Source organism: Myripristis murdjan, chromosome 11 (assembly GCF_902150065.1).
Source record: "Myripristis murdjan chromosome 11, fMyrMur1.1, whole genome shotgun sequence".
NCBI classification, from domain to species: domain Eukaryota; kingdom Metazoa; phylum Chordata; class Actinopteri; order Holocentriformes; family Holocentridae; genus Myripristis; species Myripristis murdjan.
In genome coordinates this window covers 11,445,155-11,470,499 of record NC_043990.1, presented here as the reverse complement: position 1 = coordinate 11,470,499, position 25,345 = coordinate 11,445,155, and the positions used below count along the sequence as shown (strand labels likewise).

At 39.6% G+C, this 25,345-nt stretch overlaps 3 protein-coding genes across 3 annotated transcripts in view; 2 read left to right on the top strand and 1 right to left on the bottom strand.

The window, feature by feature from the left end:
* ext1c (exostoses (multiple) 1c) overlaps positions 1-4,457 on the top strand; it is an 87,825-nt gene extending 83,368 nt beyond the window's left edge. The window contains 4 exon segments of the mRNA XM_030063780.1: positions 371-457; positions 585-745; positions 2,711-2,882; positions 3,634-4,457. Of these exon segments, the coding sequence (XP_029919640.1) occupies positions 371-457; positions 585-745; positions 2,711-2,882; positions 3,634-3,819 (606 nt within the window). The 3' untranslated portion in view covers positions 3,820-4,457.
* A 739-nt stretch (positions 4,458-5,196) lies between these two features.
* Positions 5,197-11,733, bottom strand: LOC115367834 (mediator of RNA polymerase II transcription subunit 30). Its single transcript, XM_030063781.1, has 5 exons — positions 11,546-11,733; positions 10,465-10,698; positions 8,923-9,081; positions 8,084-8,173; positions 5,197-6,980 (listed from the first exon to the last, which is right to left on the bottom strand). Exons 2-5 carry the CDS (start codon positions 10,684-10,686, stop codon positions 6,885-6,887), a joined length of 567 nt encoding a protein of 188 aa, XP_029919641.1. The 5' UTR covers positions 10,687-10,698; positions 11,546-11,733; the 3' UTR covers positions 5,197-6,884.
* Positions 11,734-17,411: 5,678 nt separating this feature from the next.
* LOC115368121 (bypass of stop codon protein 1-like) lies at positions 17,412-20,521 on the top strand. The gene is made up of 2 exons (XM_030064112.1): positions 17,412-17,484; positions 19,594-20,521. Exons 1-2 carry the CDS (start codon positions 17,419-17,421, stop codon positions 20,104-20,106), a joined length of 579 nt encoding a protein of 192 aa, XP_029919972.1. The 5' UTR covers positions 17,412-17,418; the 3' UTR covers positions 20,107-20,521.
* The last annotated feature ends 4,824 nt before the right edge of the window (positions 20,522-25,345 follow it).

Below are 25,345 nucleotides of genomic sequence, written 5' to 3'. Positions count from 1 at the left end.
CATCCAGTCTGTTTGTGTATCTCTCTCCTTCTGTGTTTCTCCGTCTCTGATTCTCAAATTTGTTGTCCCGTCTTCCTCTCTTTCTTCTTCTCCATGCAGATCTGAAATTTGAGATGTGTGCGTCGATCACTTATGTAAATGTCAGCTATTCTCTCTTTGTTTTCTTTGTCTCCGTTTCACTTTGATTTTCTCTTTTGTTTGTCCTCCAACGGCAAAATCTATAGCGACACACTGCCATCAGTCACTCAACATGATTGACACGCTGCAACACAATCGTCTTTCACTCATCGTATCGTTCTCTGTTTCTCGCAAAATACAAGCCGGCTATATTTACAGTAGTGGCACTAAAGATTTACTATTTCCCTCTCAGACTAGCAGCCGGTTCCTGCCTCATGTTGCCATAGAGACAGAGGCAGTGCTGAGTCTCGATGAGGATACAGTCCTGCTGACCAGTGAGGTATGTGTGCACGTTTCAGTAATCGAAGCGCCTAGAGCGATATTGCACAAGCATACATAATACAGCAATGTTTAAAAAAAGGCATTAACATTCACAGCGGCATCTAAGTGCTACCGTCTTTCTCCAGGTGAACTTTGCCTTCTTGGTGTGGCGGAGCTTCCCCGAGCGTATCGTGGGTTACCCTCCCAGGAGCCATTTCTGGGATCCCCTAAAGCATGCCTGGGGCTACACCTCTAAATGGACCAATGACTACTCCATCGTCCTGACCGGGGCCGCCTTCTACCACAGGTACACCGACACACACTGACGCCCATGCTGAAAAACACGCAAGGTGACTGTAACATTGGCTTGGTATTCTATATTTTCTCAGTTTATCTTCACAATTGACAAAACATGCACGCATACATACGTGCACAAAAAAATAAATTACATTGATTATGCAAGTAAGATCAAAGGAGACTGCCTCTCAGAGAGATTACCAAAGGGGAAACTGCTAACAAAACATAAAACGCAACCTTATGAGCTGGAACTGCAACGCCAGGCATGACATGAATCTTAAAATGAAAAACTAGGGAATGATTAACCAGAAAAAAACAAGAGAGAAATACTGTCAAGCATTATGTATGCGTAGGTGAGAGAAAGATATAGAGAGGGTGAATTGCTGAGGGATTATTTGCATCAGTTTGATGAATTAGAATAGGCCCAAAGTTATTAATATTTGAAATTTCTGTGAGTGTGAATGTAACTATTCTACAGACTGGAAAATGCAACTCTAAAAGATGTTAAGACTATGTGGTCATTTTTGCCAACAATTACAATCAAAACATGCCATTTTTCATCCTAATTGTTCTCCTTACAGCCCATATGGCAGCTTTTTCTGCTTTTCTAGTCTGCTGTAGGCAGTAATGCCTGTCTCTACAGCCTCAAAGATTTCCCTCTAACAAAGCTTAAACAGAGAAATGACAGCTCTGTGACAGATGCCTTTGTTTTTGTCGTCTTCTATCTACAAGCGTGCAGGTCTAAATTCCATATATTGTATATGGTTACTATCAATTAATAAGCTCAAATAAAGCACATTTGAAAGAAGCCAAAAGAGGTCCTAAATCTGGCATGTGCAATTAAAGAAAATGAGTTGGATCTGATGCACCTAAGCAAGATTTCACTGCACTGCAAAAAGGAAAAAGAAAAATATGCACACAATGCAATATAGAAGAGTATCTTTTGTGCATTGTACATATAAAATCCCACAGACAATAAAACCTAACCCAAATACATATCAGCATACATCATCTACATTTTCATCTAGATGTCACTAAATGTCACAAAATATTACAATGCTCTAATATTATCTGCCCCTCACCATATAGGTTCTGGTTTGCTTGACCTCTAACTGTGATAAATTATGTGCTCTATTTGCTTACACTCTATAATGATACATTTTTACATTTGGCAATGCCCTTATCCAAAGTGATTTATTGTGAGGGCAACAGTAGAGGAGGTTTAAATCATAATTGGCTCACCAATTTTGCAAGGATAGCACTGCAAACACACTCCATCTTAACAAGCCATTAAGCTTTTCTCTCAAAAAAAAAAAAAAAAAGTGAAACAATCTGCTGGTGGGATGAGATAATCCCACTTGTCTCCAGTGCTAATCAACTTAAATTGTCTTGAATTAAGTTCCATTTTCTTGATACCAGTGGGCTGATCTGCCTTATTCTGCCTTGTTTCAACATACTTTTACTTATTTATACAAATTCCTGAAACAAGTGAAACTACATTGGAAACAAGTGCAATCATCTGATTTCACTGATAGATTTTTTTGTGCCCTTGTTTGAAGAAACACAAGGTTTTAACACTGAATAAGACAAAAAGACTTGTTAAAGGTGGGAGTTTTTGCAGTGTGAGGGCAACAATAGATGTGACGGTGTAGTCTTGTGAAAGGAATAAACGAGCAAATACATGTGATAGAGGTGCTAGGTGAGAAAAAAAAACTGAGGAAAAAAGGAGTAAATGACATCTCATGCGCATTTTCAAGTCTCTTCTAAAAATGAAAAGCTCATGCTTTTAACCACACTAACTTTGTAAATCAAGTAAGGATTTTATATTTTACACACAGATGCTTTGACTAGAGCTTCTCCCTAAAACCCTCTTTATCTCCAAAGAATTATCATTAACCAAGGGAGACTCTGAAAAGGTCAGATTTACTTTTATCATATTTAATACTGATGCACACAATTTTCACCTTCTCCACAGGTATTACCACTACCTGTTTTCCCACTACCTGCCCCCTTCCCTACGGGCTCTGGTGGATCGTACCTCCAACTGCGAGGACATCCTGATGAACTTTCTGGTCTCCTCGGTAACCCACCTGCCGCCGATCAAAGTGGCTCAAAGGAAGCAGTATAAGGAGCTACCCAACCCACAGGTAGGTGGCATCTTCAGATCACTCATCACATACAACAGCTTTCTCAGGGATGTTATGCCATTAAGCGTAAACACCTTTTTTTTTTCCTTATGAAAAATGAAATGTGCCAGTGGGGTGATAAAAACTGGGATAATCTACCTTACTCTGTTTTGTTCAAACGCATTTATAAGCTCCCATAAAAATTCCTGAAAGATGTCAAATTGCATTGTAAATAAGTGAGATTTTCTCATCCCACTGGCAGTTTATTTCACTTGTATGAAGCAAAAACAAGTTTAAACACTGAATATGACACAAGACTTGTTTACATGAGGATTTGTGGCAACCCCTCCGGTCGAGGCAGATGACTGCCCACCCAGAGCCGGGTTCTGCTCAAGGTTTTTGGCCCTGTTAAAAGTTTTTTTTTTTTTTCCTCGCCACTGGTGCCTTGCGCTTGCTCTTGAGGGAGATTTTGGTCCATGGATTTGGCCAATATCTGTTGGATTTCTGTAAAGCGCCTTAAGATAACGTTTGTTATGATTTCACACTATGCAAATATAATTGAATTGAACTGAAGAAACATTGTGAAGGATAGCCCTCCTGTCTTAAACAGACCAGTCCCCCTTAACAGTAGTGTACATAACAAACAAATAAGGTATGAACACAAAATAAATAGTGGTCATAAAGATATTTCAGTATATTTCCTATCACATCATAGAGGCCCAGCAGCCAGGAACTCCTCTCAACCTCTCTTCACTTTTCTCTTACCTTCCAGGGTACAAAGAGCGCTCCCTGGGCCAACCCAGAGCACTTCAACCAGCGGCAGGAGTGCATCAACACCTTCGCCAGCTGGTTTGGCTACATGCCGCTTGTCCACTCTCAGTTCCGCCTGGACCCCGTGCTCTTCAAGGATCAGGTGTCAGTCCTCCGCAAGAAGTACAAAGACCTGGAGAGGGCTTGAAACTGACGAACAAACAGACAAGACAGGCTGGAGGTGTTGTCTAGTCTGGTGGCCTTTTGGACAGACAAATGAACAGATCACAATGGACCGTCTGGATATGGACAGAGAGATCGGCAGACTGAGAAAATGGTAGTCTGATCCGTTTGTAATTTGGACACAAAAGTACAATCAGTGGACAGACCCTGGTGGACTGTTCTGCGGACAGAAAGTAGATATGCATACATAAAGGGGAGTACGGCTGCAAGGAGCTTGGAACGGTTCTCCCACCTCCACAAGTCTGGTAAGACAAGAGATCGGAGGAGAAAACGTTAGGGGCCTTAGAGGAGGCCCTGTGACCGGGTCTCCCAATTGAGAAGGGACAACCTCAATTGGAAAAAAGATAAACAAACGGAACATGTGTGAACACTTCTGATGTCAGTGCTGCTGGCGTGACGGTGGAAAGAGAACGGCTATCTCATGCCAGAGGCGCCCTTGGTGCCGCGCACTCTGGCCGTCCTATGTGTCTCAGCCTTAGTGCGCAGGGACTGTTGCCAAGGAAACGGATCATTTCACATCAAAATGCTAACTGTAAAACCAATTAAAAAAAAAGAGAGATTTCTAAATGCATATCTGGCATGGCACTCGTTATTGATTTTGTCTTTTCCACATGGCAGACTGCAGCTCTGCCAAAAGGTGTCAGTGCGTGTAGGGATGAGGGAGCTGAGCTGACTTGACACGTCTTAATTCGTTGACATAAAAGAATAACATAATCAGCGGGTACAACTGTAACTGACTAAATTTGGATCCTATAATTTTAGCAGCAGGTACACAGAGTGGTTTAAACCCTACCCTCCTGAAACAGGTTCGATGAGAGCTGGGTAATCTGGACAAAATTAAGTACCACAGTATCAATACTATGTAGGGATAACTATCTGTACTTTCATAATATATTTAAAGGAGAGATTATTCATAAACAGTCATGTTAGTAATACAAATATGATCATCAAACAGGTAGATGCAAATAATAGAGGAGCTAGAAAAGACTAGAATTTAGAAAATGACATCCTTTGACTGTAATCCATCTTAGAAGCAGGGAAAGACACGTTTACCATATTATAGTACAACATCCAAAATCCCAGATAATGTCTAGTCTCATACTACAATAAATCAATATATTTCTCAGCCACAAGTTGAGGCCTTTGAACTTTTAGAGAGCGGAGAAAGGGGCTAATAACATGTTCAAATATACCGTGTGACAGTGGATACATTATTAAATTCCGTTTTAATAACCTAAACTAAGTCCTTTATCCCACAAAAATCCATTTTTAAAGGTTCTATCTTGCTGAAATCAGTGATTGTTTTACTATAATTAACACAGCTCACTTTAAGCACTTACATGGGCCAAATTTAGATGCAAAAATATTCAGCTCTTGCACAGATTGAGATATGCACATCTGAACCGTTTCTAATTGACTCGCTCAGTGTCTCGCGTGCATTGATGATTCCGGGTGTGCCCTTGCCGGCAGTTTATTTAAAACTCAGTGTTACTTGTCCTTTGCACTGATACGGTGGTACATCAGGCGTTGGACTTTTCATCAGATTGCCTTGGTTGTAATAATTGCTTTTGATATCAATTCAGTTATTCAGAGACCAATCAACAGCATCACCCAGTATCCTTCATTTCCCTCAAGGTTTTTATGACTCAGTAATTCATATCCTATTGGACATCTTGTGTTCATTAGTATGTTGTCTATTCTATTCTATTCATTGATTTCTAGTTTTAGCTACATTATGAATCTGACAGGTGCAGTCGACTCACTGCAGGGTGCGTTAGAAAAGGAGCGCACACATGGACTTAAGCCGCAGCCAGAATCTGTATATCATAATGTGAAGGTTGCCTTGATTTACAAATTCACATCACATCAATCGTGCATTTTACATAAAGTCGCACAACCCCGCTGGAACTCCTGGCTTAGAGGCAGTGCAGTGTGCATAAAAATCAAATCAAATCAAGGTCTGAACTGGACCCAAATTGACTAGCACTGTACAACGCATGTTCTTAGATTTTGTTAGGAAAAAAAAGTTTATTTTGTGTAAAAAAAAAACAAACAAAAAAAAAGTAACTTATCCTGCAGTTTACAAAAATAAATTCACCAGCTAGCAAGTCTCAACACCCTAAGGGTAAACAGGTGTTGTGTAGCACTCAGGAAGGTAATCGTATTTAACACATGCACACACAGACACACGCAGGCAGGCAGACTGACACATACACACACACAAAGCACCTGAGATACATAGCTGCCATGGGGCTAATCTGTATTCTGAACCCATGAGACTAATGTTTGTACAAACACACTGAGGATAATAAGACCAATTGTTCCTATTGTTAGCACTGTCATCAGATCAGCCTCTGTGCTTTCCGGAAGAATTAACTGCAACCCATTCAAGCCTGTCTGCTCTGGCTTTTGGCACTTGGGGGCAAAAGACCATGAATAAAATGTTTGAAGAACCAAGGTAGCACAGGTTCCAATGCATGATGTAAGCAGGATGGAAAAATAATAGCTCATGCCGTACTTGAATATTCATGGCATAAACAAAGAATAAAACAAACAAAAAAAAAATATAGGTAAAGCCTTAACAACCATATAAAAGAGGGTTGTCAGCTACCATGTATATGAAAAAAAAGAAAACATTTCTTGTGAATTTGGAGTCTTTGCAAAATCAGCCTCTCCCACAGTCAGAGTACATCAGTGTGATATCGAAGTCTTATCCTTGATCTTATCTTTACCTTGAGTCCCAACCCCATCTGGTAAGTTGTTTTCTCTCAATAACTTCAAACCCAACGCTATACAAAAAATAATCAAAGACATGGTGCTGGGAGAAAAAAAAAAAATCAATTTTCAAAGAGTTTCAGTGATGAAGTGCCAGGACAAAGTGCCTGCTAATGAGTTACGGGTCAAGTCATGTCATCTCCAAAACCCAGAAATAATTCACTTTAATCCACTTGGTTTCTGCTGTGTTCGTCAGTCTGTATGCTTGCTGAGGCATCTTATCTCTCAGGAGAGACCGGGTCCGGTGCAGCGCTGTCATTTCCTGAGGGTCAGCATGGCATTGACGTCCCACAGCAGGTTCCTCATCTGGTCCATCAGCACCTTCATCTCCTGATTCTTCTGACGCACTTTCTGCAGTTGCACCGAACGACAGAAAACATCCACCATTCAGCAACATCGGATCACATAAAGCGCAGCCTTTGATCTGTCAGCTAATTAAACTAAAGGGCAGCAACGGCAGTATTAGCACTAAGGATAAGAAAATGACTTTTTAAGCGTCTAAATGAATGATTCATTTCAAAATTCACCTGAAACTTTTACTACTTTACCTGCCAAATGTGTTTGTTTGGTTTTTTTTTTCAGAGTACAAAAGCATCTCTCAACAATGGCTGGTTACCTGCCAAAGTTGTCGGTAGAGCAGACAGGCTTATGAGCCAGAGGCAAAATTTACCACCATTTGGCTGGTGGCTGCCTGGTGGCAATTTCCCAAACTGCCGGGAGTCCTGAAGCCACAGGAGAATTTATGCCAGTGTTCACAAAAAAAAGAATACCCCGATTGTAAAAGAATATGTATTTATGTTGCAAATGATGCCAGGATTATGCATTTAGCACATTATTCCATGAGGAAACCTTAGTCTTTCATTGTGTTGCCGCTGCCATCTAGAGGTATCTGCAGGGGATTTTCAAAGCTCAATACTGTGACTTGATTAATTAAAACTCAGTCAAGTGAGGCTGTTCCTCTGTCATCTGGCAAAAAATTAGATTATCTTTTTCAACTAAATAAGCAAGTGTAGCCAACTAAGATTGACTCAACTTACATTTTTTTTTTTTTTTTTTTTTAAATCAGGGAAAGAAAATACAAAAACAAAATAAAAATCTCAGCCTAGTTATAGCCTAATGCTGAAGGACATGTTGCAGGACGCTGCAGGGCAGACAATCTTTACTACTGGCACAAAAAAATGTAAAAAAAAAAAAAAAAAAAGAAAGAAAGAAAGAAAAAGAAAAAAAGAAAAGAAAAAAGGCACTACAAGGGATACGCCACCAATATTGAGAGAGACCAGAGTGAATAAAGGTGGACCCTGTCACAACTCATTATCCATGCACTTTGATGCAAAGGCTTGTGCAACAGCATCAAATAAGTGGTCGTTGCTTGCAGGAATGTAACCGGGTCTAATTCAGACACTACTGGAAATTATAATCTGTGACAGACAAAAATACATAAATAAGGAACACACCTCCAGAACTTCTTGCCTCTCCTGGTTGACAGCCAGACTGCAAGGCTCTACTTTGACAGAAGCCATTTCCTCTCCGACATATGGCACCAGCTGAAGACATAAAGAAGTATAAAATGTTTCTATCGTTTCAACCATGAATTGCTTTCTATATATACACCAGATTTTGATAATGAAACAGGACAGGTAATAAGGAAAGGCGCAGGACACATGGAGAAAAATATCAGTGAGAGTCACAAGCCTTGGCAGTGAATTCAAAGCAGCAGAACTTTTCAAATACCTTCTCAAAGAAGCCAAGACGAAAGGACAGGAGCAAACGGCAAATCTGATTTTACTTTTTTTTTTTTTTTTTTTTTTTTTCCAATTTTTAGTGACTATAGCACCCCTCAGTCTTCAGAAAATTATACCTTGGGAGCAAGCCAACATGCTGTCTGAAAGAGCTTTACTCTATGAGGGCTGGATGAATACTCAATCAATATTGTGACAATATCACAGGCATGGGCACCGGTGCTTTCAAAAGATATTTCAAACACGGGACTATTGATAAACAATCATCAGTACAGTGGATATGATGCCTGACCAGGTAGAGGCAAATAACAGAACAGCTAGAACAGCCTAATAAGATCAGAAAACTGCATTTCTTTTCCTGTACTGCCAGATCCCAATATTATATCCAAAATCCAGGACAATATGTAGCCTTATATCACAGTATCCATATAATACTGATGTATCACCCAGCCCTATACTGTATTTATTGATTTTCCCAGAAGGCGACTTTTTGAGCAACGAGGTTTCTTTGTGAGACTGACAAGGAAAGCAGAAATCAAGAGCTTGTCCCTGACCTCCGCCGGCCCCTCCTGCAGGTCAGTGGTCATCTCCACGCAGCGTTCATACAGCAGACGCAGCTTTCGAAATAGAAGAGTCAGCTGACGCAGGTGCTCCTGCAGCTTCCCAAAGCGGTCCTGGTACACAGCCTGGCTCTGAGTCACACCATTAGGGAGCTAGGGAAGAAAGAGTTTTTCAAGAGTTCACATTTTCAAAACATTTTGCAAAACCTATTTCAGTTAAATGACTGATAATGTGCCTTTTTTTTTTCTTGTTTCCACAGCGCAGCACCTTGAATCTAACTCTGTGTTTGAAATGTGCTTTATAAATAAAACCTCCTCGCCTTTATAAATAAAACTGCCTTTAATGGGCAGGGACAACCCAGGGAGAATGAGCACTAAATTGACAAAAACAGCAAAAAGCGACGGAGACAGACATGGCGGGGGTGGAAGGATGACTAAGAAAGACACTGACAGTGCTAAGTGTTTCAGTTGGAAATAAAAATGGCAAATGCAGGCTGACAGAGGAGAAAGAAGTCGTATGAGCTGGAAAGACGTCAGCCACCCAGTTAACATCTAGGCAGCCTACAAGACAGGAGGCAGTCAAGAATAGACAGAATGACGACCCTGATAATGTGCTTTTTTCCCCTTCTTGCTTCCTCAGAAACAGGACTCTCTCTCTCTCTCTCTCTCTCTTTACAAACACTCCTTAATAAGTCAACTTTGACTCAAATTATGTTATGATGTATAGCTGCAAAAGAGCTAGAAACGAAACCGCCAAGTTAAAGCATGCAGTTTAACTTGTGTTGTCACACATACAAAGACAGACAGAGAGAGACAACGGCACGTACGCCAGAGGCAGCAGACAGCTCTGATGTGTGGTGGCGCCTCTTGTTTAGAAAGAACATCACATCAAACTCCATATTTATTGTCGACAGCCTTTCTGAGCAATCTTTGGGAATCTCTGGGATAAAGACAGGTACAAGTGGCATACAAATGATCCAGCAAGCATTTTGATTTTCAAAAAAAAAAAAAAAAAAAAAAAAAAAATCAACTTGTTTATCTTTTTTGTACATTTGCTAGTAAATTCCTTGTATTACTGCAGGCTTGAAGCTCTGAAGCCTCCATGAGGGAAAGATCCACAGTTTGTTTGAAGTTATTCCTGAGACAAATTCTCCTGTTAACCTTGCAGATCGAGCCTAATTATGAGGAGTTTATGGATGGACTGTGTGAGGTGGAGGAGAACACATGTTCCTTTGGTTCTCCAAGTGTCACAAAAATCAAAAACAAAGAGGAGCTAACAAAGTAAACAGATAAGAAAAAAAAAGTTCTGAGTTCACAACAGAACAAGCTGCTTGGTGGATCTCTTTTCTGTTTAATTTACAGGATCAGACCTGTCAATTCATACCAGGTCTTGTACATTCTCAAATATGAAATGATGAATATGGCATGTTGGATGGAGATGGAGTGTGATGTGATGTGATGTTCTCTCCACACAAGAGAAAACAAAATGCATTCGGCCTAACAGGGTAGTCCAAATCGTAAGGCAGTGTTCAGTACCGGCGTGGCCCGAGTGATCTGGAAGATCTCCATGGTGCGAGTGACAATGTCCTGGACCGTCTCCTGCCCAATGCGACAGAGGAACACCGGGGAGATTTCTCTCAGCGCTCCCTGCGGGGGCATGGGAGGCTGTCCCGGGGCAGAGCCAGCGTTGGGGGGCAGATGGGGCTGCTGCTGTTGGGGCATCCCAGCCATACCCTTCTGAGGTAAGGAAGCTGCCATCGCTGCAGGTATCTGAGGAAGGACAAAGAGAAGTTAAAAAAGCAGGTGGGAAAAGTGACTTGATACCTATCCTGCCTGTCCATGTAACTGAGGAGTGCAGCTGCTTTTTATGAAACAGATTAATTAACAGATTAAGCCTGTAGTCTACAATCCCTGCCAGTCATGTTTTTAATCAGTTTAGCTTTGTAATAGTGTGCACTCTTGGCCAGCTCTCTAAATCAAGGTTTGTTAGCTGGCATTATGTTGGCTTTTCAAATACAGTTTCAAGTGTGATTTCCAAGAGTAGTATTAGACACAGTGGTACAAAATAGTTTAACACTCCTTTATTTGTTACACTTAACCCTCCTATTGCCTTCAAATGTACTAACATTTACATCAATTAGGGTCAAGTTGACCCCGGTAATTTAACCCTCCAGAAAATGATTATACTAAAAATGTCCTTTATGTTTCTAAATGTGTACAAGCCATTGAAATCATATCATAATGTTAATTTTATGTTTATCCACTTGGCCCCGTTAAATAAAGGACATTAATTAAATATGAAACATACATGTAATATGTATTTACAGACATTAAGCACTGAACAGGGTCAATTTAAACCCAAAGATAATATCAGAAACACAACTACTCAGAAATACTTTATTGGGAGGAGAATATTGATAATAGGAGGGCAAATATAACTGCACGTTTGTGTAAAACTCAAAACACAAGTCCGCACTACAGAGTGACTGACGGAGGGTCAGTTACCTCGGCGGCTAAGCTAGCTGGGCTAAACAATGGGAAATCACACTGGGGCATGCTAACCGTAGCTTCCTAACAAGCTAGCTCCGTATTGAGCCTGCAACGGGAAGCCCCTCACCTCATTAAATGAAGTCCTGTGCCCAAATGTTTCCACAACGCCTCGCTTCCACTGGCAGTCGAAATAGACTCGCGTTAAAACATTTATTTATTCCAATAGTGGACACATGATAGCCCCTTTTTCGCCAGTTTCGACCTGAGAGAACTGCGCGCTGTTGTTTTCATTGCGTCACTTCCTGGTGGAAGAAACGTGCCCCGCCACCAGATGGCGACACAGAGCCTTCTCCAATAAGTAATCACTGTCTGATTGGTATTAGTATTGGTATTGATAGAGGAAAATAATAAAATCTTCTTATATATTTATAAATGTGTTGGCATGAAATTGTACTATATTATATGTCATACTATAATATATATTAGCCTATACTACCAAAAGACACAGAAAACATAATGAAGTGTGAGAGGATCACAAATGCCCTTAACTATCAACTTCTACAGGGTAAGTACTGTAGTACCTAATTTATTCTACTCTAGGAAACCTCACTTTGACACCGTATTTTTTATTTGAATTGATCTATTGCCTCCCCTGAGATGATGCATTTTTTTTTTTTCTTATTTGAGAGCGTACTTTCATATTTGAAACAAAAAATGTTTTGGTGTTCTAAAACTCGCGCTCTTTTTCCGATAAAAATCCAAGTCAGTGTTTGCGATTCCATTTTTGCACTTATACGCAAGATATCCATCACTAAACCTGCTTATTTGCTTATTTACTCATACCTTTAGAGATGCTTGAATTGCTACAGTCCTGCAGTTAAAACTACTCAGCTTTGTACAAAACATAGGCTACTGTGTAGGTTTAAACTTTTATTTTAAACTTATTTGTTTTATTTTATGTATTATTGCTTTATATTCTGTTTATAAGAATGTATATCCATCAGCTGAATCAAGTATGCATGCAGTGCATTTTGAGGGTAGCTGAAGGTTGTATCCCTGCAAGGTCTGTTTACCCTATGAGGTGCAGTGGTGGAAAATGACCAAGGTGTGAATTTTATTTGACATTTGAAATTTTTTTTACTGAGTTAGATCAAAGGTTGGCCCCATGACTGATCAGAATTTGCAGGAAGCCGATGCTGTTTTTCATTTGGTGTGGTTTATCGTCTCGAAGGATGTCCTTCACTGATGTGAGCAAACACGTAAGGTCACACAGGTCTTGCCAGTCAGGTGGCTTCATGTCAATATTTGATAAAGAGAAAGGCAAAGCATTGTTTTAGTTTTAGTTTTAGTCATTCCTACGTGCAAGAAAAGTTCTATCTGCACCTGCAAACAATTAAAGCTGTCTCTTATGAGCAGAAAAGTGGACCTAGAAACGATAAAAAAGCTTTGTACTGTTCCCTAATCTGGGATTGCACAAAGCTTGATTTCACAAGAGAGATAAGATGAAAGCAGTCATAACCAGGATGAAATTCTTAGGACTGAAGCGCCTTTTTTCAGTTTAGAATCAGTTCTATTATGATAATACTGAGCTGCTATGATCGTAACAAATCAGGCAAAAAAAAAAAATCGTCTACAAATTTCATCTGCAGTGATCTTCAAGGAGTACCTTTATAGAAAACAATATCATTACATCTCCACTTGCAGCCCTGGTTCTCTAGTCTCTAGCTTTATTTTGGAAAATTAGAAATTGTTGGAGATTGTTTAATTTTAATAATCTGGCCTGTGAATGAACTAACAATACAATCAACCAGGGTATTACCCAGGAGCGGGCAAAATGGAGATGCCACATGAAAAGCAACTTTACCTTTGAAATAATAATAATAACAGATACAAAGGCAGCTGCACATGAGGTACCTGGCACCTGAGTGCCAGTTTGCAATGCATGTCAGCTTCAGTGGTATGGCAATCATAATTTGATATGTTTTACAAGCAAAATCAGCAGCAAGCAAATAAAATAGCTCCAAAAGCCAGACAGTTGATGTCCATGTTGCAGGTAAATCAGTCACAAAGAGATCAAAATGATTTAATATGGAAAAAGGAACAACACTGATCCTTTGAATCTTTTAGCCTTTTTGCTACTGGGAACGTTTACATTTTGAGAAAGTTTCAACCCACACATTTCCACTACAGAGAGGCTTTAAACCACAGTGTCTCTTTCCAAACATGAAGGGGATTTTCTAATGGTATGGGCAGCTATCTAGTGGGAGCCATTAGTTGTTATGGTAGCTGTGTATGGCCATAAAACTGCCAAGGAATACGAGTCCATTTTATAGGAGCAGCTGCACCCTATGGTGCAAATAATCTCTTCTGATCGTGGTCCATATTCCAAGATGATAATGGTCCCATCCTCACAGCTCGACAAATTTAAGAGTGATTTCAACACCAGGATGAAGATAAACGCCCTCATTCACCAGATCTAAAGATTGCTGAACCTTTATGAAAGTGCTCAGCCCTCAGGGCGTGAAGTAGATTTCCATCCTCTTTGTCCCTCATAGAATTGGAGGCTTTCTTTCTTGCAGAATGAGCCAAAATCCCAGAACCTGTGAAATAACATTAAAAAGAGGATTGAAGCTGCTCTAACGGCAAAAGAGAGGCTCCACTCCTTGGTACCTGCATGCTCCCCAACCTGGTACCTGCTATTCAATTAAGCAGGGATGTCTCAGTTGCTCTGTGCACAATACATGCGAATAAATTAATAAATGTCTCATTCATTTCTGCATAGTCTCTGTCTATTATTTGTACCAGTCATGGTATACATCAGCATGGCATCACAGTTTCTGTTCTCTTTCTCTGCTCTGGGAAAGTGTTGTTTGGTTAGTTCACCACTTAAGTAGAATTTATATTTATATTCTCTACGGCCTCCATTTATCCTCTGGATTAATCAAAGACTACAACATTGATATGTGAGCATGCAAGTGCAAGTAAGATCAGAAGATATGTCAATCATTATTTTAAATGCTTAGAAATGCCTTTTTAATAAAAGAAGAGCACTTATTAAGAATTCACCGAGAAGATTCAGCTATATGAAAGCCGACAATTTTATCGACAGTAGCTATATTCACTTGGTTTTCACAGTATTACGCAAACAATTAACAGATGTTCTGGTATGTATTAAAAACAAATTATATTCTTTAATTAAACCTTGATTAAAGACGCTGCAAGGCACAAGGCAGTAAATTATTAACAGGTAGTAAAAAGTAAGAGATTAAAATACATTATACAGTAAGCTAGGGGCTTCAAGTGGAAAAGTACAGTTGAAATATTAATTGAAGTTTAGTGCAGCTTTAACGCACGCTTCAACAACAAGCTTTAATTCATGTTTTGCCACCATATAGTGCACAGGATCATTACACTCATCTGATTTCATATACAAAATGTATTAAGACTGTGACATGTATTACTTTATTGATTCAATTCTATTTACTCGTCTCCATTTACAGGGGGCAATAGAGGGTATGCCCTTAGTGTGGATGGAAAAATAACTGAGATACATGTAGCTGAGCCTACAGATGACTATCTATATAATACTATATAAATATATGTGTTTTCCACTCAGATTGAGAATGAGCTACATGCCTTGTATTAGAAGTTTCAACATGTTTTCTTTGCACAGAGCGACTTCATTAGGAATTTGGCAGAGCTCGTCTTCTCATTTGTAACTGACTGTTGTTTCTTTTATTCTGTTTTTATTCTGTCACTGAAATATGCCTTCTATCATATGAAAGTCGGGGTTAGCATATGGAAAATTACACCTCCTCCTCCTTCTACCTGCATCCGGTCATATTTTTGGCGGCATTTTATGATCCAGTAAAAGGCAATAAAACACACCTTGCTGGAATCAATAATTCTCATCCGCCAGATTGAACATGGCGAGCAAGGGAGAAGAAATGAAACTTTGTGGATGTCAGAACAAGGCAAAAAAAAAAAAAAAAGACACTCTAATGTGAATATTATTGACTTTTACACATCAGTCAAAGAAAAGAGACATCCAACAGTACGGGCAGCAACAAAGACAAAAAAACACTGAATTTGTGTTACAAATCGGAGGTATCTTGCAAATTTGGACACGGTTGTACTCAGTAGCACTGCATGATGGCATGGGGCATTGGGTTATCTGAAAGAGATATAAAAGTGCCCCACACCAGGAAAAACACAGTGTGGTGATAACACGGCTGATAAAGCTCCACAAAGGCCCTGCTGTGCTCTCACAGCGGCCGCTAGAACAGCCTGTTACAGGAACAAGTCTGTTTCCCTCTCTGTCCTTGAGGTTGCACCACTTAACACGGATGATGATCAAAAGCGAATGAAGACCGCTGAGACGAAGTGGACAAGCAGCTCTAGTGAACGGTTTACATCTCCAAGTGTTCCCATCATTGGCCACTTACTTATGCATTGCAGATTTGAATGAACTTTAAAGGTGCACTTTACAAAATAAAAGGTCAGTTGAGAGGAGGACCACTCATGGAAAAATATGGAATAAATAAGAATAAGCAAGTCAGTTAGGTGCTGATTAAACAATGACATTTCATGCCCATTCCATTATTTTTTGTCACATCGACTCTAAACAGTCCTCGCTGCAATCGACCCCTGCCAGTTTGTCATGATGCACCTTAAAGTTGCTGGAAAAACGCCACATGCACATGATTTTCCTTCACTCACTTACACATCAGGAATTCACCCAGTGAATATATATATATATATATATACATATATATTAAATGTGTGGATGTGAAATCATTTCTGTGACAGTTACAGTGAGTCCTGGTGAGACAGTGTTTGAGAGGGACTGCCCCTTCCTCTTTAACTATAGATATAAGCAAGTTCAGTGACATCAATCGTAAGGTCACAAAGAAATGTTGTGGTGTTCAATTTCATGGGCAGCTGTCAATTTATCACCGCTAATATGGAAAAAATTTACATGCCGGTGTGTTTTTCACCTACTAGTGAAACATTACCAACCTTACACCTGGAAACACTTGAATCTGTGTGTTTTCTATCAAAGACTGATGTTGATGTTGCTAGACCATTCTTAATTGGCAGCAGAAACAATGCTAGTGTTATTTCACCAGAACGGCCAAGTCATTGCTTTGTTTCATCGAGAGTGATAGTGTGCCAATTATGCCTCAAGTGTTTGTGCAAATACAGCACTCTGAAAATTCACGGCTGATATCAGAGACTAAATGTCACGGTGGCACATTCCTTGCTTGCTTTCACCATTCCAGCAGTTCGTTGAGGCACCAGGTGACAGGGGCGTAGAGAAAAAAAAACATGCTTTATCCTCGAAATTTCAATATATTGAATCGAATAGGGTTGAAAAATGTGTGGGCAAACTAGGTACAATTCCTGTGTTATCAAAGTATCCCCGGCAGTCTTTACTGGCGGGTTTCTGTGGTCACATTCCATTTTCAGGTGAATTTGAATTACCGTATCATATCAGATAATTTTCCACTCAATTCTCTTTCTCTGCTTAGGTTTATCCCTCACAAATCCAGGGGGTGGCCTGAGGTGAAATGCTTGGACTGAAAGACAAAAGACAAGGAATTCACTTTCTTTTCATCCATCGAAACACCACAGAGGAATTCATACGGCCGTCTCACACCCAGCTGAGAAGTACACCATCATAAAAGTGTATGCAGCACATCCCAATGATAAACATTTTCCCCAACAGGTGCACTTCATTGCCCATGCCACGGAAAATCAATCATTTGCCTCTCATTTACATACGTGACAAGTTTTTTAATGCCTGCTCTCTCAGTATCCAAAGCCCAATATGGTAATCTGGAAATGGTCCAGCGTAGACTGCATGTGTTTTTTGCACTCAGCTTCCCATGACTACAAACTGTTATCAGCGTTGGTGTGATGGAGAGCTGGCAGGTATAAAAAGACTGAGAGAAGGGTGGGGGCAGCCACAAAGGACGAAGGAGGCAGCTGAGGACCAAGATGGAGAAAACGGGGAAGCTTGCCATTTCGGTTTGTCTGGTCTCCTTGTTACTGGGCAGCAGTAAGGTAAGGGATGCTCTGCAGGCCTGATGCACCACACCGACTTCAATAGACGCTCATATTCCTCAGATGCGCTTGAAAATAGTGAAGCTGCCATGTTCACATTCCAAAACCGGTGATGGACATAGACGACTACTTAGCATCTCTAATTAGGTTGATATCCGATTTAACAGTAATATCCCTTTTATTCCTTTTTTTTTTTTTTTCTTTAAAGAGTGCATATTAAAATTATTCAGCACACAGACAGAACAGTGGCTTGTTGTTTTTTTTTTTTTTTTTTTTTTTCCCACTGATGAGGTGGTTACAGTCAAATTAGTCGCAGGTACAGGACATATTTAAATTTCCTTCAAGGCCACAGCAAAAGCAGTAACAGCTAAGCACCAAAAAAAAAAAAAAAAAACACAAAACAAAACAAACAAAACAAACAACAAAAAACATAAAACAAAAAAAGCATTTGCATGGCAAAGGAGTCAATCTAGAGGGCTTTTTGTATATTTATTTATTTTTGAGAATTCTTGCTTGGAGCATTAATTTACATATGTTGATATATTTTGTTAACCATAACAGTATGATAACCATGTATAGCATCAATATTTTTTTGTGTGTGTACATGATGGCTCATTGCTGATTACCTGACCTGATTTGTGGAAAAACAGAAAAATGTATATACTGTGCCAAATTATAGTCATTATGAGAGTACAGTTGCTTTTTTCCATTGACCTAAATTTCTCTCTGATGTTCATTCTCAAGTTACTGTGTTAAATTAGTATATCAGTCAGTAAAACTTTTTTTTTTTCCCCCTCCCAATATGAATCTCCAGGAAATGGATTCCTAGCCACTGTTATTCTGTGAAATTGAATGTATTACTGAATGTCATTTTCTCAGTTCTCAGTGAGATGCTTTAATCCCTTCCTTTGCCGGAGGGAGCGACTTGGTGTCTGCCAGCAGAGAGCTCCCACTGGCAGATAAAACAGATAGGGCCTATCGGGAAAAACAAAACAGAGGTCTGGACCAGAGAGGAGATGAAAGGCAGTGGGGAGACAGTGGCAGACGAGCAGCGACTGTGTACCACAAAGAGCGCAGGGCGCAGACGCCCACTGCAAGCCTCAGCCACCATGGCACCATGGCAATATGCAAAGTGTGGTTAATAACTTTATGCCTCACCTACTCTGCTGGAGTGGCAGGTGCTTGACTTTTGCATAGCATGACCATGACCATGAAATAATTGACGTTTTGCCAGACAAATACTGTACAGTGTGGGAGGCCTTTATCTATCACATCACTGGACAATTATAGGCAAACTGAGAGGAAATGCATTCTTCACTTGGGTTTTATTGGGCTGAGATCACCAGACGATATCAGCTGCTGATAAAAAAAAAAAAAAAAAGCAGGGTGAGGGTGTGAGCAGAGACGCCATTTATCAAATGAAAGGCCTTGGTGACAGTCAGTGTCTGTTCTGCTGAATGGCCTTTGAGCAAGACACTGAATTCGTCACAGGGAAGCTGCAGCAGTTGACCGTGACCTCCCTGAGAGACGAAAAAAGAGACTTTCCCTTTGGGGATCGAGAGTGCATCAAGGTTCATGACCTCAGAGATATGTTCTTCAAGTTCAAGTTCAAGTCAGCATTGTAGGAATATTTTTTGTATTTTTTTTTTTTTTTTTTCACAAGTTAAAATGAGATACATTTAGTGAGTGCTAACAAAGACAATGCCCACCCTTACTCCTTATAATCATGTCTGTCTTGGCCACTGCTTCACCTAAAAACTCACCTTTATATGAATGTAGGATAATGTAGGATGAACAACAGAGTTAGACAACTTTTTCCTATGACTGCAAGTGCAACAGACAAGACATGGGGTAAGAAACTAAAAAAAAAAAAAAAAAAAAAAAAAAAGAAAAGATCAGATACTCAGAACTCAGTGCAGAAAGACAAGAAGATTTAAGCAAAGTCAAGAATTGCCGCAGGAGACACTGTGTCTTCACTCTGTGATACAAAAAAAAGGAGTTACTTTGGAGTCACTGCCTTGGTGGGAGGATGAATTCACTATATGAAGTTTTATACTTCTATCCACGATTTATTCTCATTGAACTCTTTATTCCTTCAATCTTTGACAGGAGCAAACTGCGAATACAACATCTATCGTCCCTGTGAATGTGACAAACGCACCAGAGGCAAACCACACTCAGCCAAGTGTGCAACCCACCATGACCACTCCGATGCCCAGCAACTCCTCTACTGTGACGGCCCCCAGCAACCACACCAGTGGCAACAGGACCACAGGGCTGCCTTCCTCCTCCTCCTCCTCCTCCTCCTCCTCCACCTCCTCTTCCACCACTCCTCATGTTTCTTCCAGACCCACAGCCACCACCACTGCATCGGCACGGCCCAGCCTGTCCACCAGAGTCACCCATACCTCTACATCCACCTCCACCCGTGTCGTCACAGCCAGCCCAAACAGCACCAAGCAAACCACAAGAGTGACTGACTCTCGCACAACAACTCACAGGGGCGTCACAAACACGAGCGCCCCAGCTACTACATTAAAAGCAGCGGCTTCCCCTTTGTCCCGGCCCCGGTGCCAGCTCCTCATGCTTGTAATCTCCTTTTTGATTTGTGCAACAATATAAAACCCAGGGATTCCACATTGCATTTGCAGTGCTTTTGCTCCATTGTAATATCCAGCTTCATTACACAGTTCAATTCAAATCATATTCAGCAGACAGAAGGAAAAAAAAAACTTTTCTCAATCATTAATCACAAATCCACAAATCCTTCTATGTAGTTTGTTCACAGATTCAAATGTGCTCAATTTATTTGGAGACTTGAGCCTCCAGCTTATTGTGAGCATCGCAGACATTTACTGCAATAATGCTATGAAGTGCTTTGTTGGCACTGAGCTCTTTTCCACCTCTGAACATGACAGGTCCTCACAATCCCAGCAGACCATGAATAATTCCCAATAGCATGAGCACAAATAACCGAAGCCACATTTCACTCGTGAAATTTCACGCTGAAATAACAGAAAGGGGATTTTTTTTTTTTTTTTTTGTCAAATAAAATAAATAAATAAAATCATTTGCACACTAACATCAATCATTTGTAATTACAAAAGGGTTACCACATCACCACAGCAAAGCGATTAATTGGGTAACTGATACAAAACAATTTATGATAAGTGGTAATTGCAGCACTGATATGACCTGCAACTTTTAAGATGGATGGGATTGATTATTAACAAGCTGCACACCCAGTGAAACCTACCGAGCATGTCAAGGAGGGCACGACGGCTTCTCAGGAAATGGAAACATACAGGGACCTCCATCACGACCAAGTTATCACCACACATTTTTTCATTTCTACTGAGACAACAGCTCAGGAGAATTGTGCTTTTTTTTTTTTTTTTTTTTTTTTTTTTTTAAAGCCCTGATGTCATTTTGTTTCCAGCAAATGTTCATTTCACTCAGGTCACGCGGCACAGCGATTTACAAGGAAGGAAACATAGGGAAATATCTAAAATAGTCACAGTCGCAACCATTTGCATTTTTGTTGTTGGACCTGATAATGTAATCTTATTCAAACAGCATCCTTTTCAGTTTTATGTTGTTTGTTCTGCACTGCCTTTCTCAAAAGTGTTTTTTTTTTTTTTTTTTTTTTTTTTCTCCCACGGGTCTGCCTCAGCTTCAGGAAAGGTCCCCCAGAACATGACTCAGCAAGGCATTTGAGTTTATCTATTGATATCTACCTGCTATTAACACAATGTGTGGAATATGATGAACAAATATTAATGTTGTATAACTTTTAAAGAGATTATGTGCAAGGCTGTGGCTGTGCATTTTTGATTTTGCCTTTACACAAAGAGAAAATCTCTGCTTTGTGTATCAACATTTGTTTTCACACATATACACACATATTATTATACACTCACCTTTGCTTCACCTGGAGTTCATCGTCTTCAGGTAAGCAGGCCAATAAGGAACAAACTATTTAAGGACAATAAGGAAATGGCCTGTTGGGTTTTAATGAGTTGACACAGAAGTTTATTACAGTGTTTTGACATACCTTTATCACAGTGCTACTTCATTTTATTTTATATGCCACCGACAAACCCAGTGCATGAATTAACTATTTGTTGCTGGAAACACACACTTTAAGTTCAAAACATTATTTAACCAAGAAAAAAACAACATCACACAATCCTAATTTTCTTTGACAGGAATTTCACCCAAATAAAGAAAAGCTGATAAATTTCAAACATTTTTAAGTCCCCAAACCCTGAACTAAGATATTTTTTATTTATTTATTTATTTATTTTACTATGTACAGAGTGTAAAGTTTTCCTTTGTGTGATATCATGGAGAGGTTGCTGACTACCAAACCCAGACAAGGTTTCTGGAGAAATCTGCTGTTGATTCCACTTGGATCAATGAACAGGGTTGTAAATAGATTGAGGTTAAGAAAAAAAAAAAAAATAGCACTGATAAAAGTCAGATCAATTTAAGGCCAACAGGGGGATGTTTATGGTGCAATTAGGCACCGCAAGAATAAATTAAGATGGATTGGTGCTGTATTACTTTAATGTCTCTTTAGGTTTGATAAATTAGGAAGGGAAAAGGAAATATCTCCACCAAATAGGATTCCATGCAGCTTCAATGCTTTAACATTAGTATTTCTCTACCCTGAGTTATAGCTGCCTACAGATTACATTATGCTTTTGATGAAGTTTAATTTAATTTAATTTTATTATTATTATTATTATTTTATATCTGTAGAGTAAAATTGACTGACACTGGGATACTTACCCAAGTCCAGGTTCAAGTTTATTTGGAGCCCAAAATCACTGTAAACAGTCTCAAAGGGCTTTTCATGCCCACATGATCCACAACGAGTCCCTGTGAAATAAAATCTGTTCAGTTTCAGGGGAAGTCTAACAGTCAGATACAAATTTTAAAATGTTTAATTAGGGGAAAAGCACTTTTTTGAAGTCTTAATCGATTGCTATCTTAATATTAAGGTGGGTAATTTCTTAAGCAGTGTATCACATTATCATGTGAGCAATATGAGCTTTCTCAAGTGACAGGATTGTTTACTGGAAATCACAGCCATGAAAGCATAAAAATGACCTCATGTAGTTATAGAGTGATGGCGATTTCATGCTGAAATTCAGAGAGGAAAGCCAAGCAATCGATTACATCAGTCACATGACTGATCGCCATTGGCTTGACAGATAGGTGAGACGTTTTGCATTTGTGGTCCCTGTCCGGGGTGGAGATTACGGCCAGGTTGGCTTCCTGAATGGAAACTTATCAGCTGAATCATCCTGATGCCCTATAAAAAGACAAATCCCTGTTCACACCTAACACACAGATCCAAGGACCCTCAGCGAGGACTGACAAGCTCGTCTCTACAGAGCAAGTTCTGCAAGGATACACTTTAATAAGAGTGTCTTTTAAACTGCAGCCCCACTATAGCTGTCAGTGTGTCCTGAAGAAGAAATCTCTCCTCCAAGATGAAGTGTCTTGTCCTGGGACTGTGTTCGCTGGCTCTGCTGGGTTTCACCTATGCGGTAAAATATTTCCTTTGGTATTAAATTTGTATCTGAAAGTGGTGTTGAAGTGGAGAACGAGGCTTACACAAAGCCAGAAAAATCTGACAGACATCGTTGCAGCACAGAACTGATCTTTTTGTGTGTCTGATCAGAAATTAATCTGATTTGGTATTACTTAAACAGCCATGAAACTGTCATATTTCTGTCACATAGTTCTGCGATATCTTGTGCTTACATGAATCTAGCACACAATGAATCCAGCTCATCTGTTACAGTGAAATTTCAACACCCTGTATTAATATTGCTATTTTAAATTATTGCTTTTTCAGCAGTTTCCAGACTACAAAATGCATGAACCTAAATGCGTTTGATATAATCTAATTGCATGCCATGTTAGGTCAAGTGAATAGTGACTTTGCTACTGTGTTTCCTCTTAGTTAAATTCTCACTCGTCTCTCTCTCTCTCTCTCTCTCTCTCTCTCTCTCTTTCTCTCTCTGGGTCCAGAACACCACTGATCCAACAACAGTGGCATCTACCAGTGCAAGCTCGCCAGTCACCGTGACCTCCCCTGCTGGCACAACTCCCAACAGCACCCATCCCAGCACCAACATCACCGAGACCACGACTGCTACCACGACTGCAAACACAAATGCTACCACGACTGCAAACACGACTGCAACCACGACTGCAACCACGATCGCAACTGCTGCAACTACAGAGAGTGGAAGCAGCCCCATCTTCAGCTCCGCCACCCTCCTGTTTGGATCACTGCTTCTTCAAAAAGTCATGCAATGAGCGACCCCTTGAGCCTGAGAGCTGCAATGACTGTTAACCAATCATGTTGTACTGTCTACCACACTACAACACCGTGCATTTCTTCTTGAGGATGTTAAAAGATTGTTTGTGGGACAGAGCAGATAGGCTTTTGCCTGTTTATGCCTATAGCAAAATTGCAGTCTATGCTGTACAGTGTCTAGATTGACAAATGATTAGGATTAAGGGCATAGCAGACAGATTAATCGATCGACAGTAGCTGTAGCAGATGTGAATCAGTCGCTGCAAGTTAAAGTGAAAGAATGAGCTGCTGCCTATGAATGATAATGAGGCCTCGCGGATTTCATAACCATACTGTGATGTGGTCAGATGCTGCCTGGGCTTTATTTGAAGGTGGCACACTCTGAAGCTATATTTTGATTCATATTCTATAAGTGCCATTTTTGAACAATACTTGCACCTTGTATATAATTGTTTTTTGTTTTACTGTGTGCTTTGTAAGCAGAGAGTATTTATTTGCTGTATACTGGTTAATGTAAAGAGATTTAAATGTAAACTCCTGTATTAACCATGTGTAACATTTGATTGATTAAACAATCATTAATAAACCAACACAAATTATATGATTAATTATTGACTCAAGTCCTCTGAGATACACAGGCCTAATAATTATTTGTAATAATTAGAAACATTTTTTTCGCAGGTTTCATTGACAGTAGAACCACAATGATGGAAACACATCCTTAAATCTATTTTAAAGAAGAGAACAGGGGATAAGAATTATTTGTTATAATCTGAAACTTTTTTTTTCATGGGTTTTATTGACAATAGAGAACCACAATGATGAAAACACGTGGTTAATTAAATATTCAAGAAGATAACATGGGCTAATAATTAGCTGTAATAATCTGAAACATGTTTAATCATTGGGTTTTTATTGGCAGTCGAACCACAAGATTAAAAAAAAAAAAAAATGTGCTTAAATATATATTCAAGTCTGAGTTAAAGTGCAGCTTAGCAGATATAGTAACTGCTGTGGAAATACTGATTTATAAATAGTTTTTTTATGCATTATGTGATATTAATGTATGTATATATATATGTATATTATGATATTAATATATATATTTCTGGTAAGAGAGGCCAGAAACAACAATAGTCTGTAATGATACCAGGCCATATAAATAAAGGAATAGTGGAGGGTAATGAGGTGAAAAGAAGATTTTGTTGTGCTTTTAGATATGGAAGTCTTCACATTAATATCGAACAAATGGCCCAAATATAAATGTAGGCGATAAAACTGGCAAATCTTTGAATTTTGCTGGACACAAAGAGTAGCCATGTTGCAATCATTATTTTGTTGAATATTACCTTAAGCAACAGAGATGGAATAGAGATAAAAAAGGGTATGAATCCGCTTGCAGGTTTATGGCTCCTACACTCCCTGACTGTACACAGCAAAAGGTCAGCAGCAGAGAACAAATACGTCAAATAAGGTTAAAGATAATCCAACTTCCTCTAGGGGATTAAACAGCCTGCGTCTCAG

Bases quoted from the DNA above. Each gene is read 5' to 3' on its own strand.
- LOC115367834 (XM_030063781.1), bottom strand. From the start codon at position 10,686: ATGGCAGCTTCCTTACCTCAGAAGGGTATGGCTGGGATGCCCCAACAG. The intron at 8,174-8,922 runs GTCAGGGACAAG...TTATGTCTTCAG, and splicing joins TGCAGGAGGGGCCGGCGGAG to CTGGTGCCATATGTCGGAGA. The intron at 6,981-8,083 runs GTGTGTTCCTTA...GTGCAACTGCAG, and splicing joins AGAGGCAAGAAGTTCTGGAG to AAAGTGCGTCAGAAGAATCA.
- LOC115368121 (XM_030064112.1), top strand. From the start codon at position 17,419: ATGGAGAAAACGGGGAAGCTTGCCATTTCGGTTTGTCTGGTCTCCTTG. The intron at 17,485-19,593 runs GTAAGGGATGCT...AATCTTTGACAG, and splicing joins TGTTACTGGGCAGCAGTAAG to GAGCAAACTGCGAATACAAC.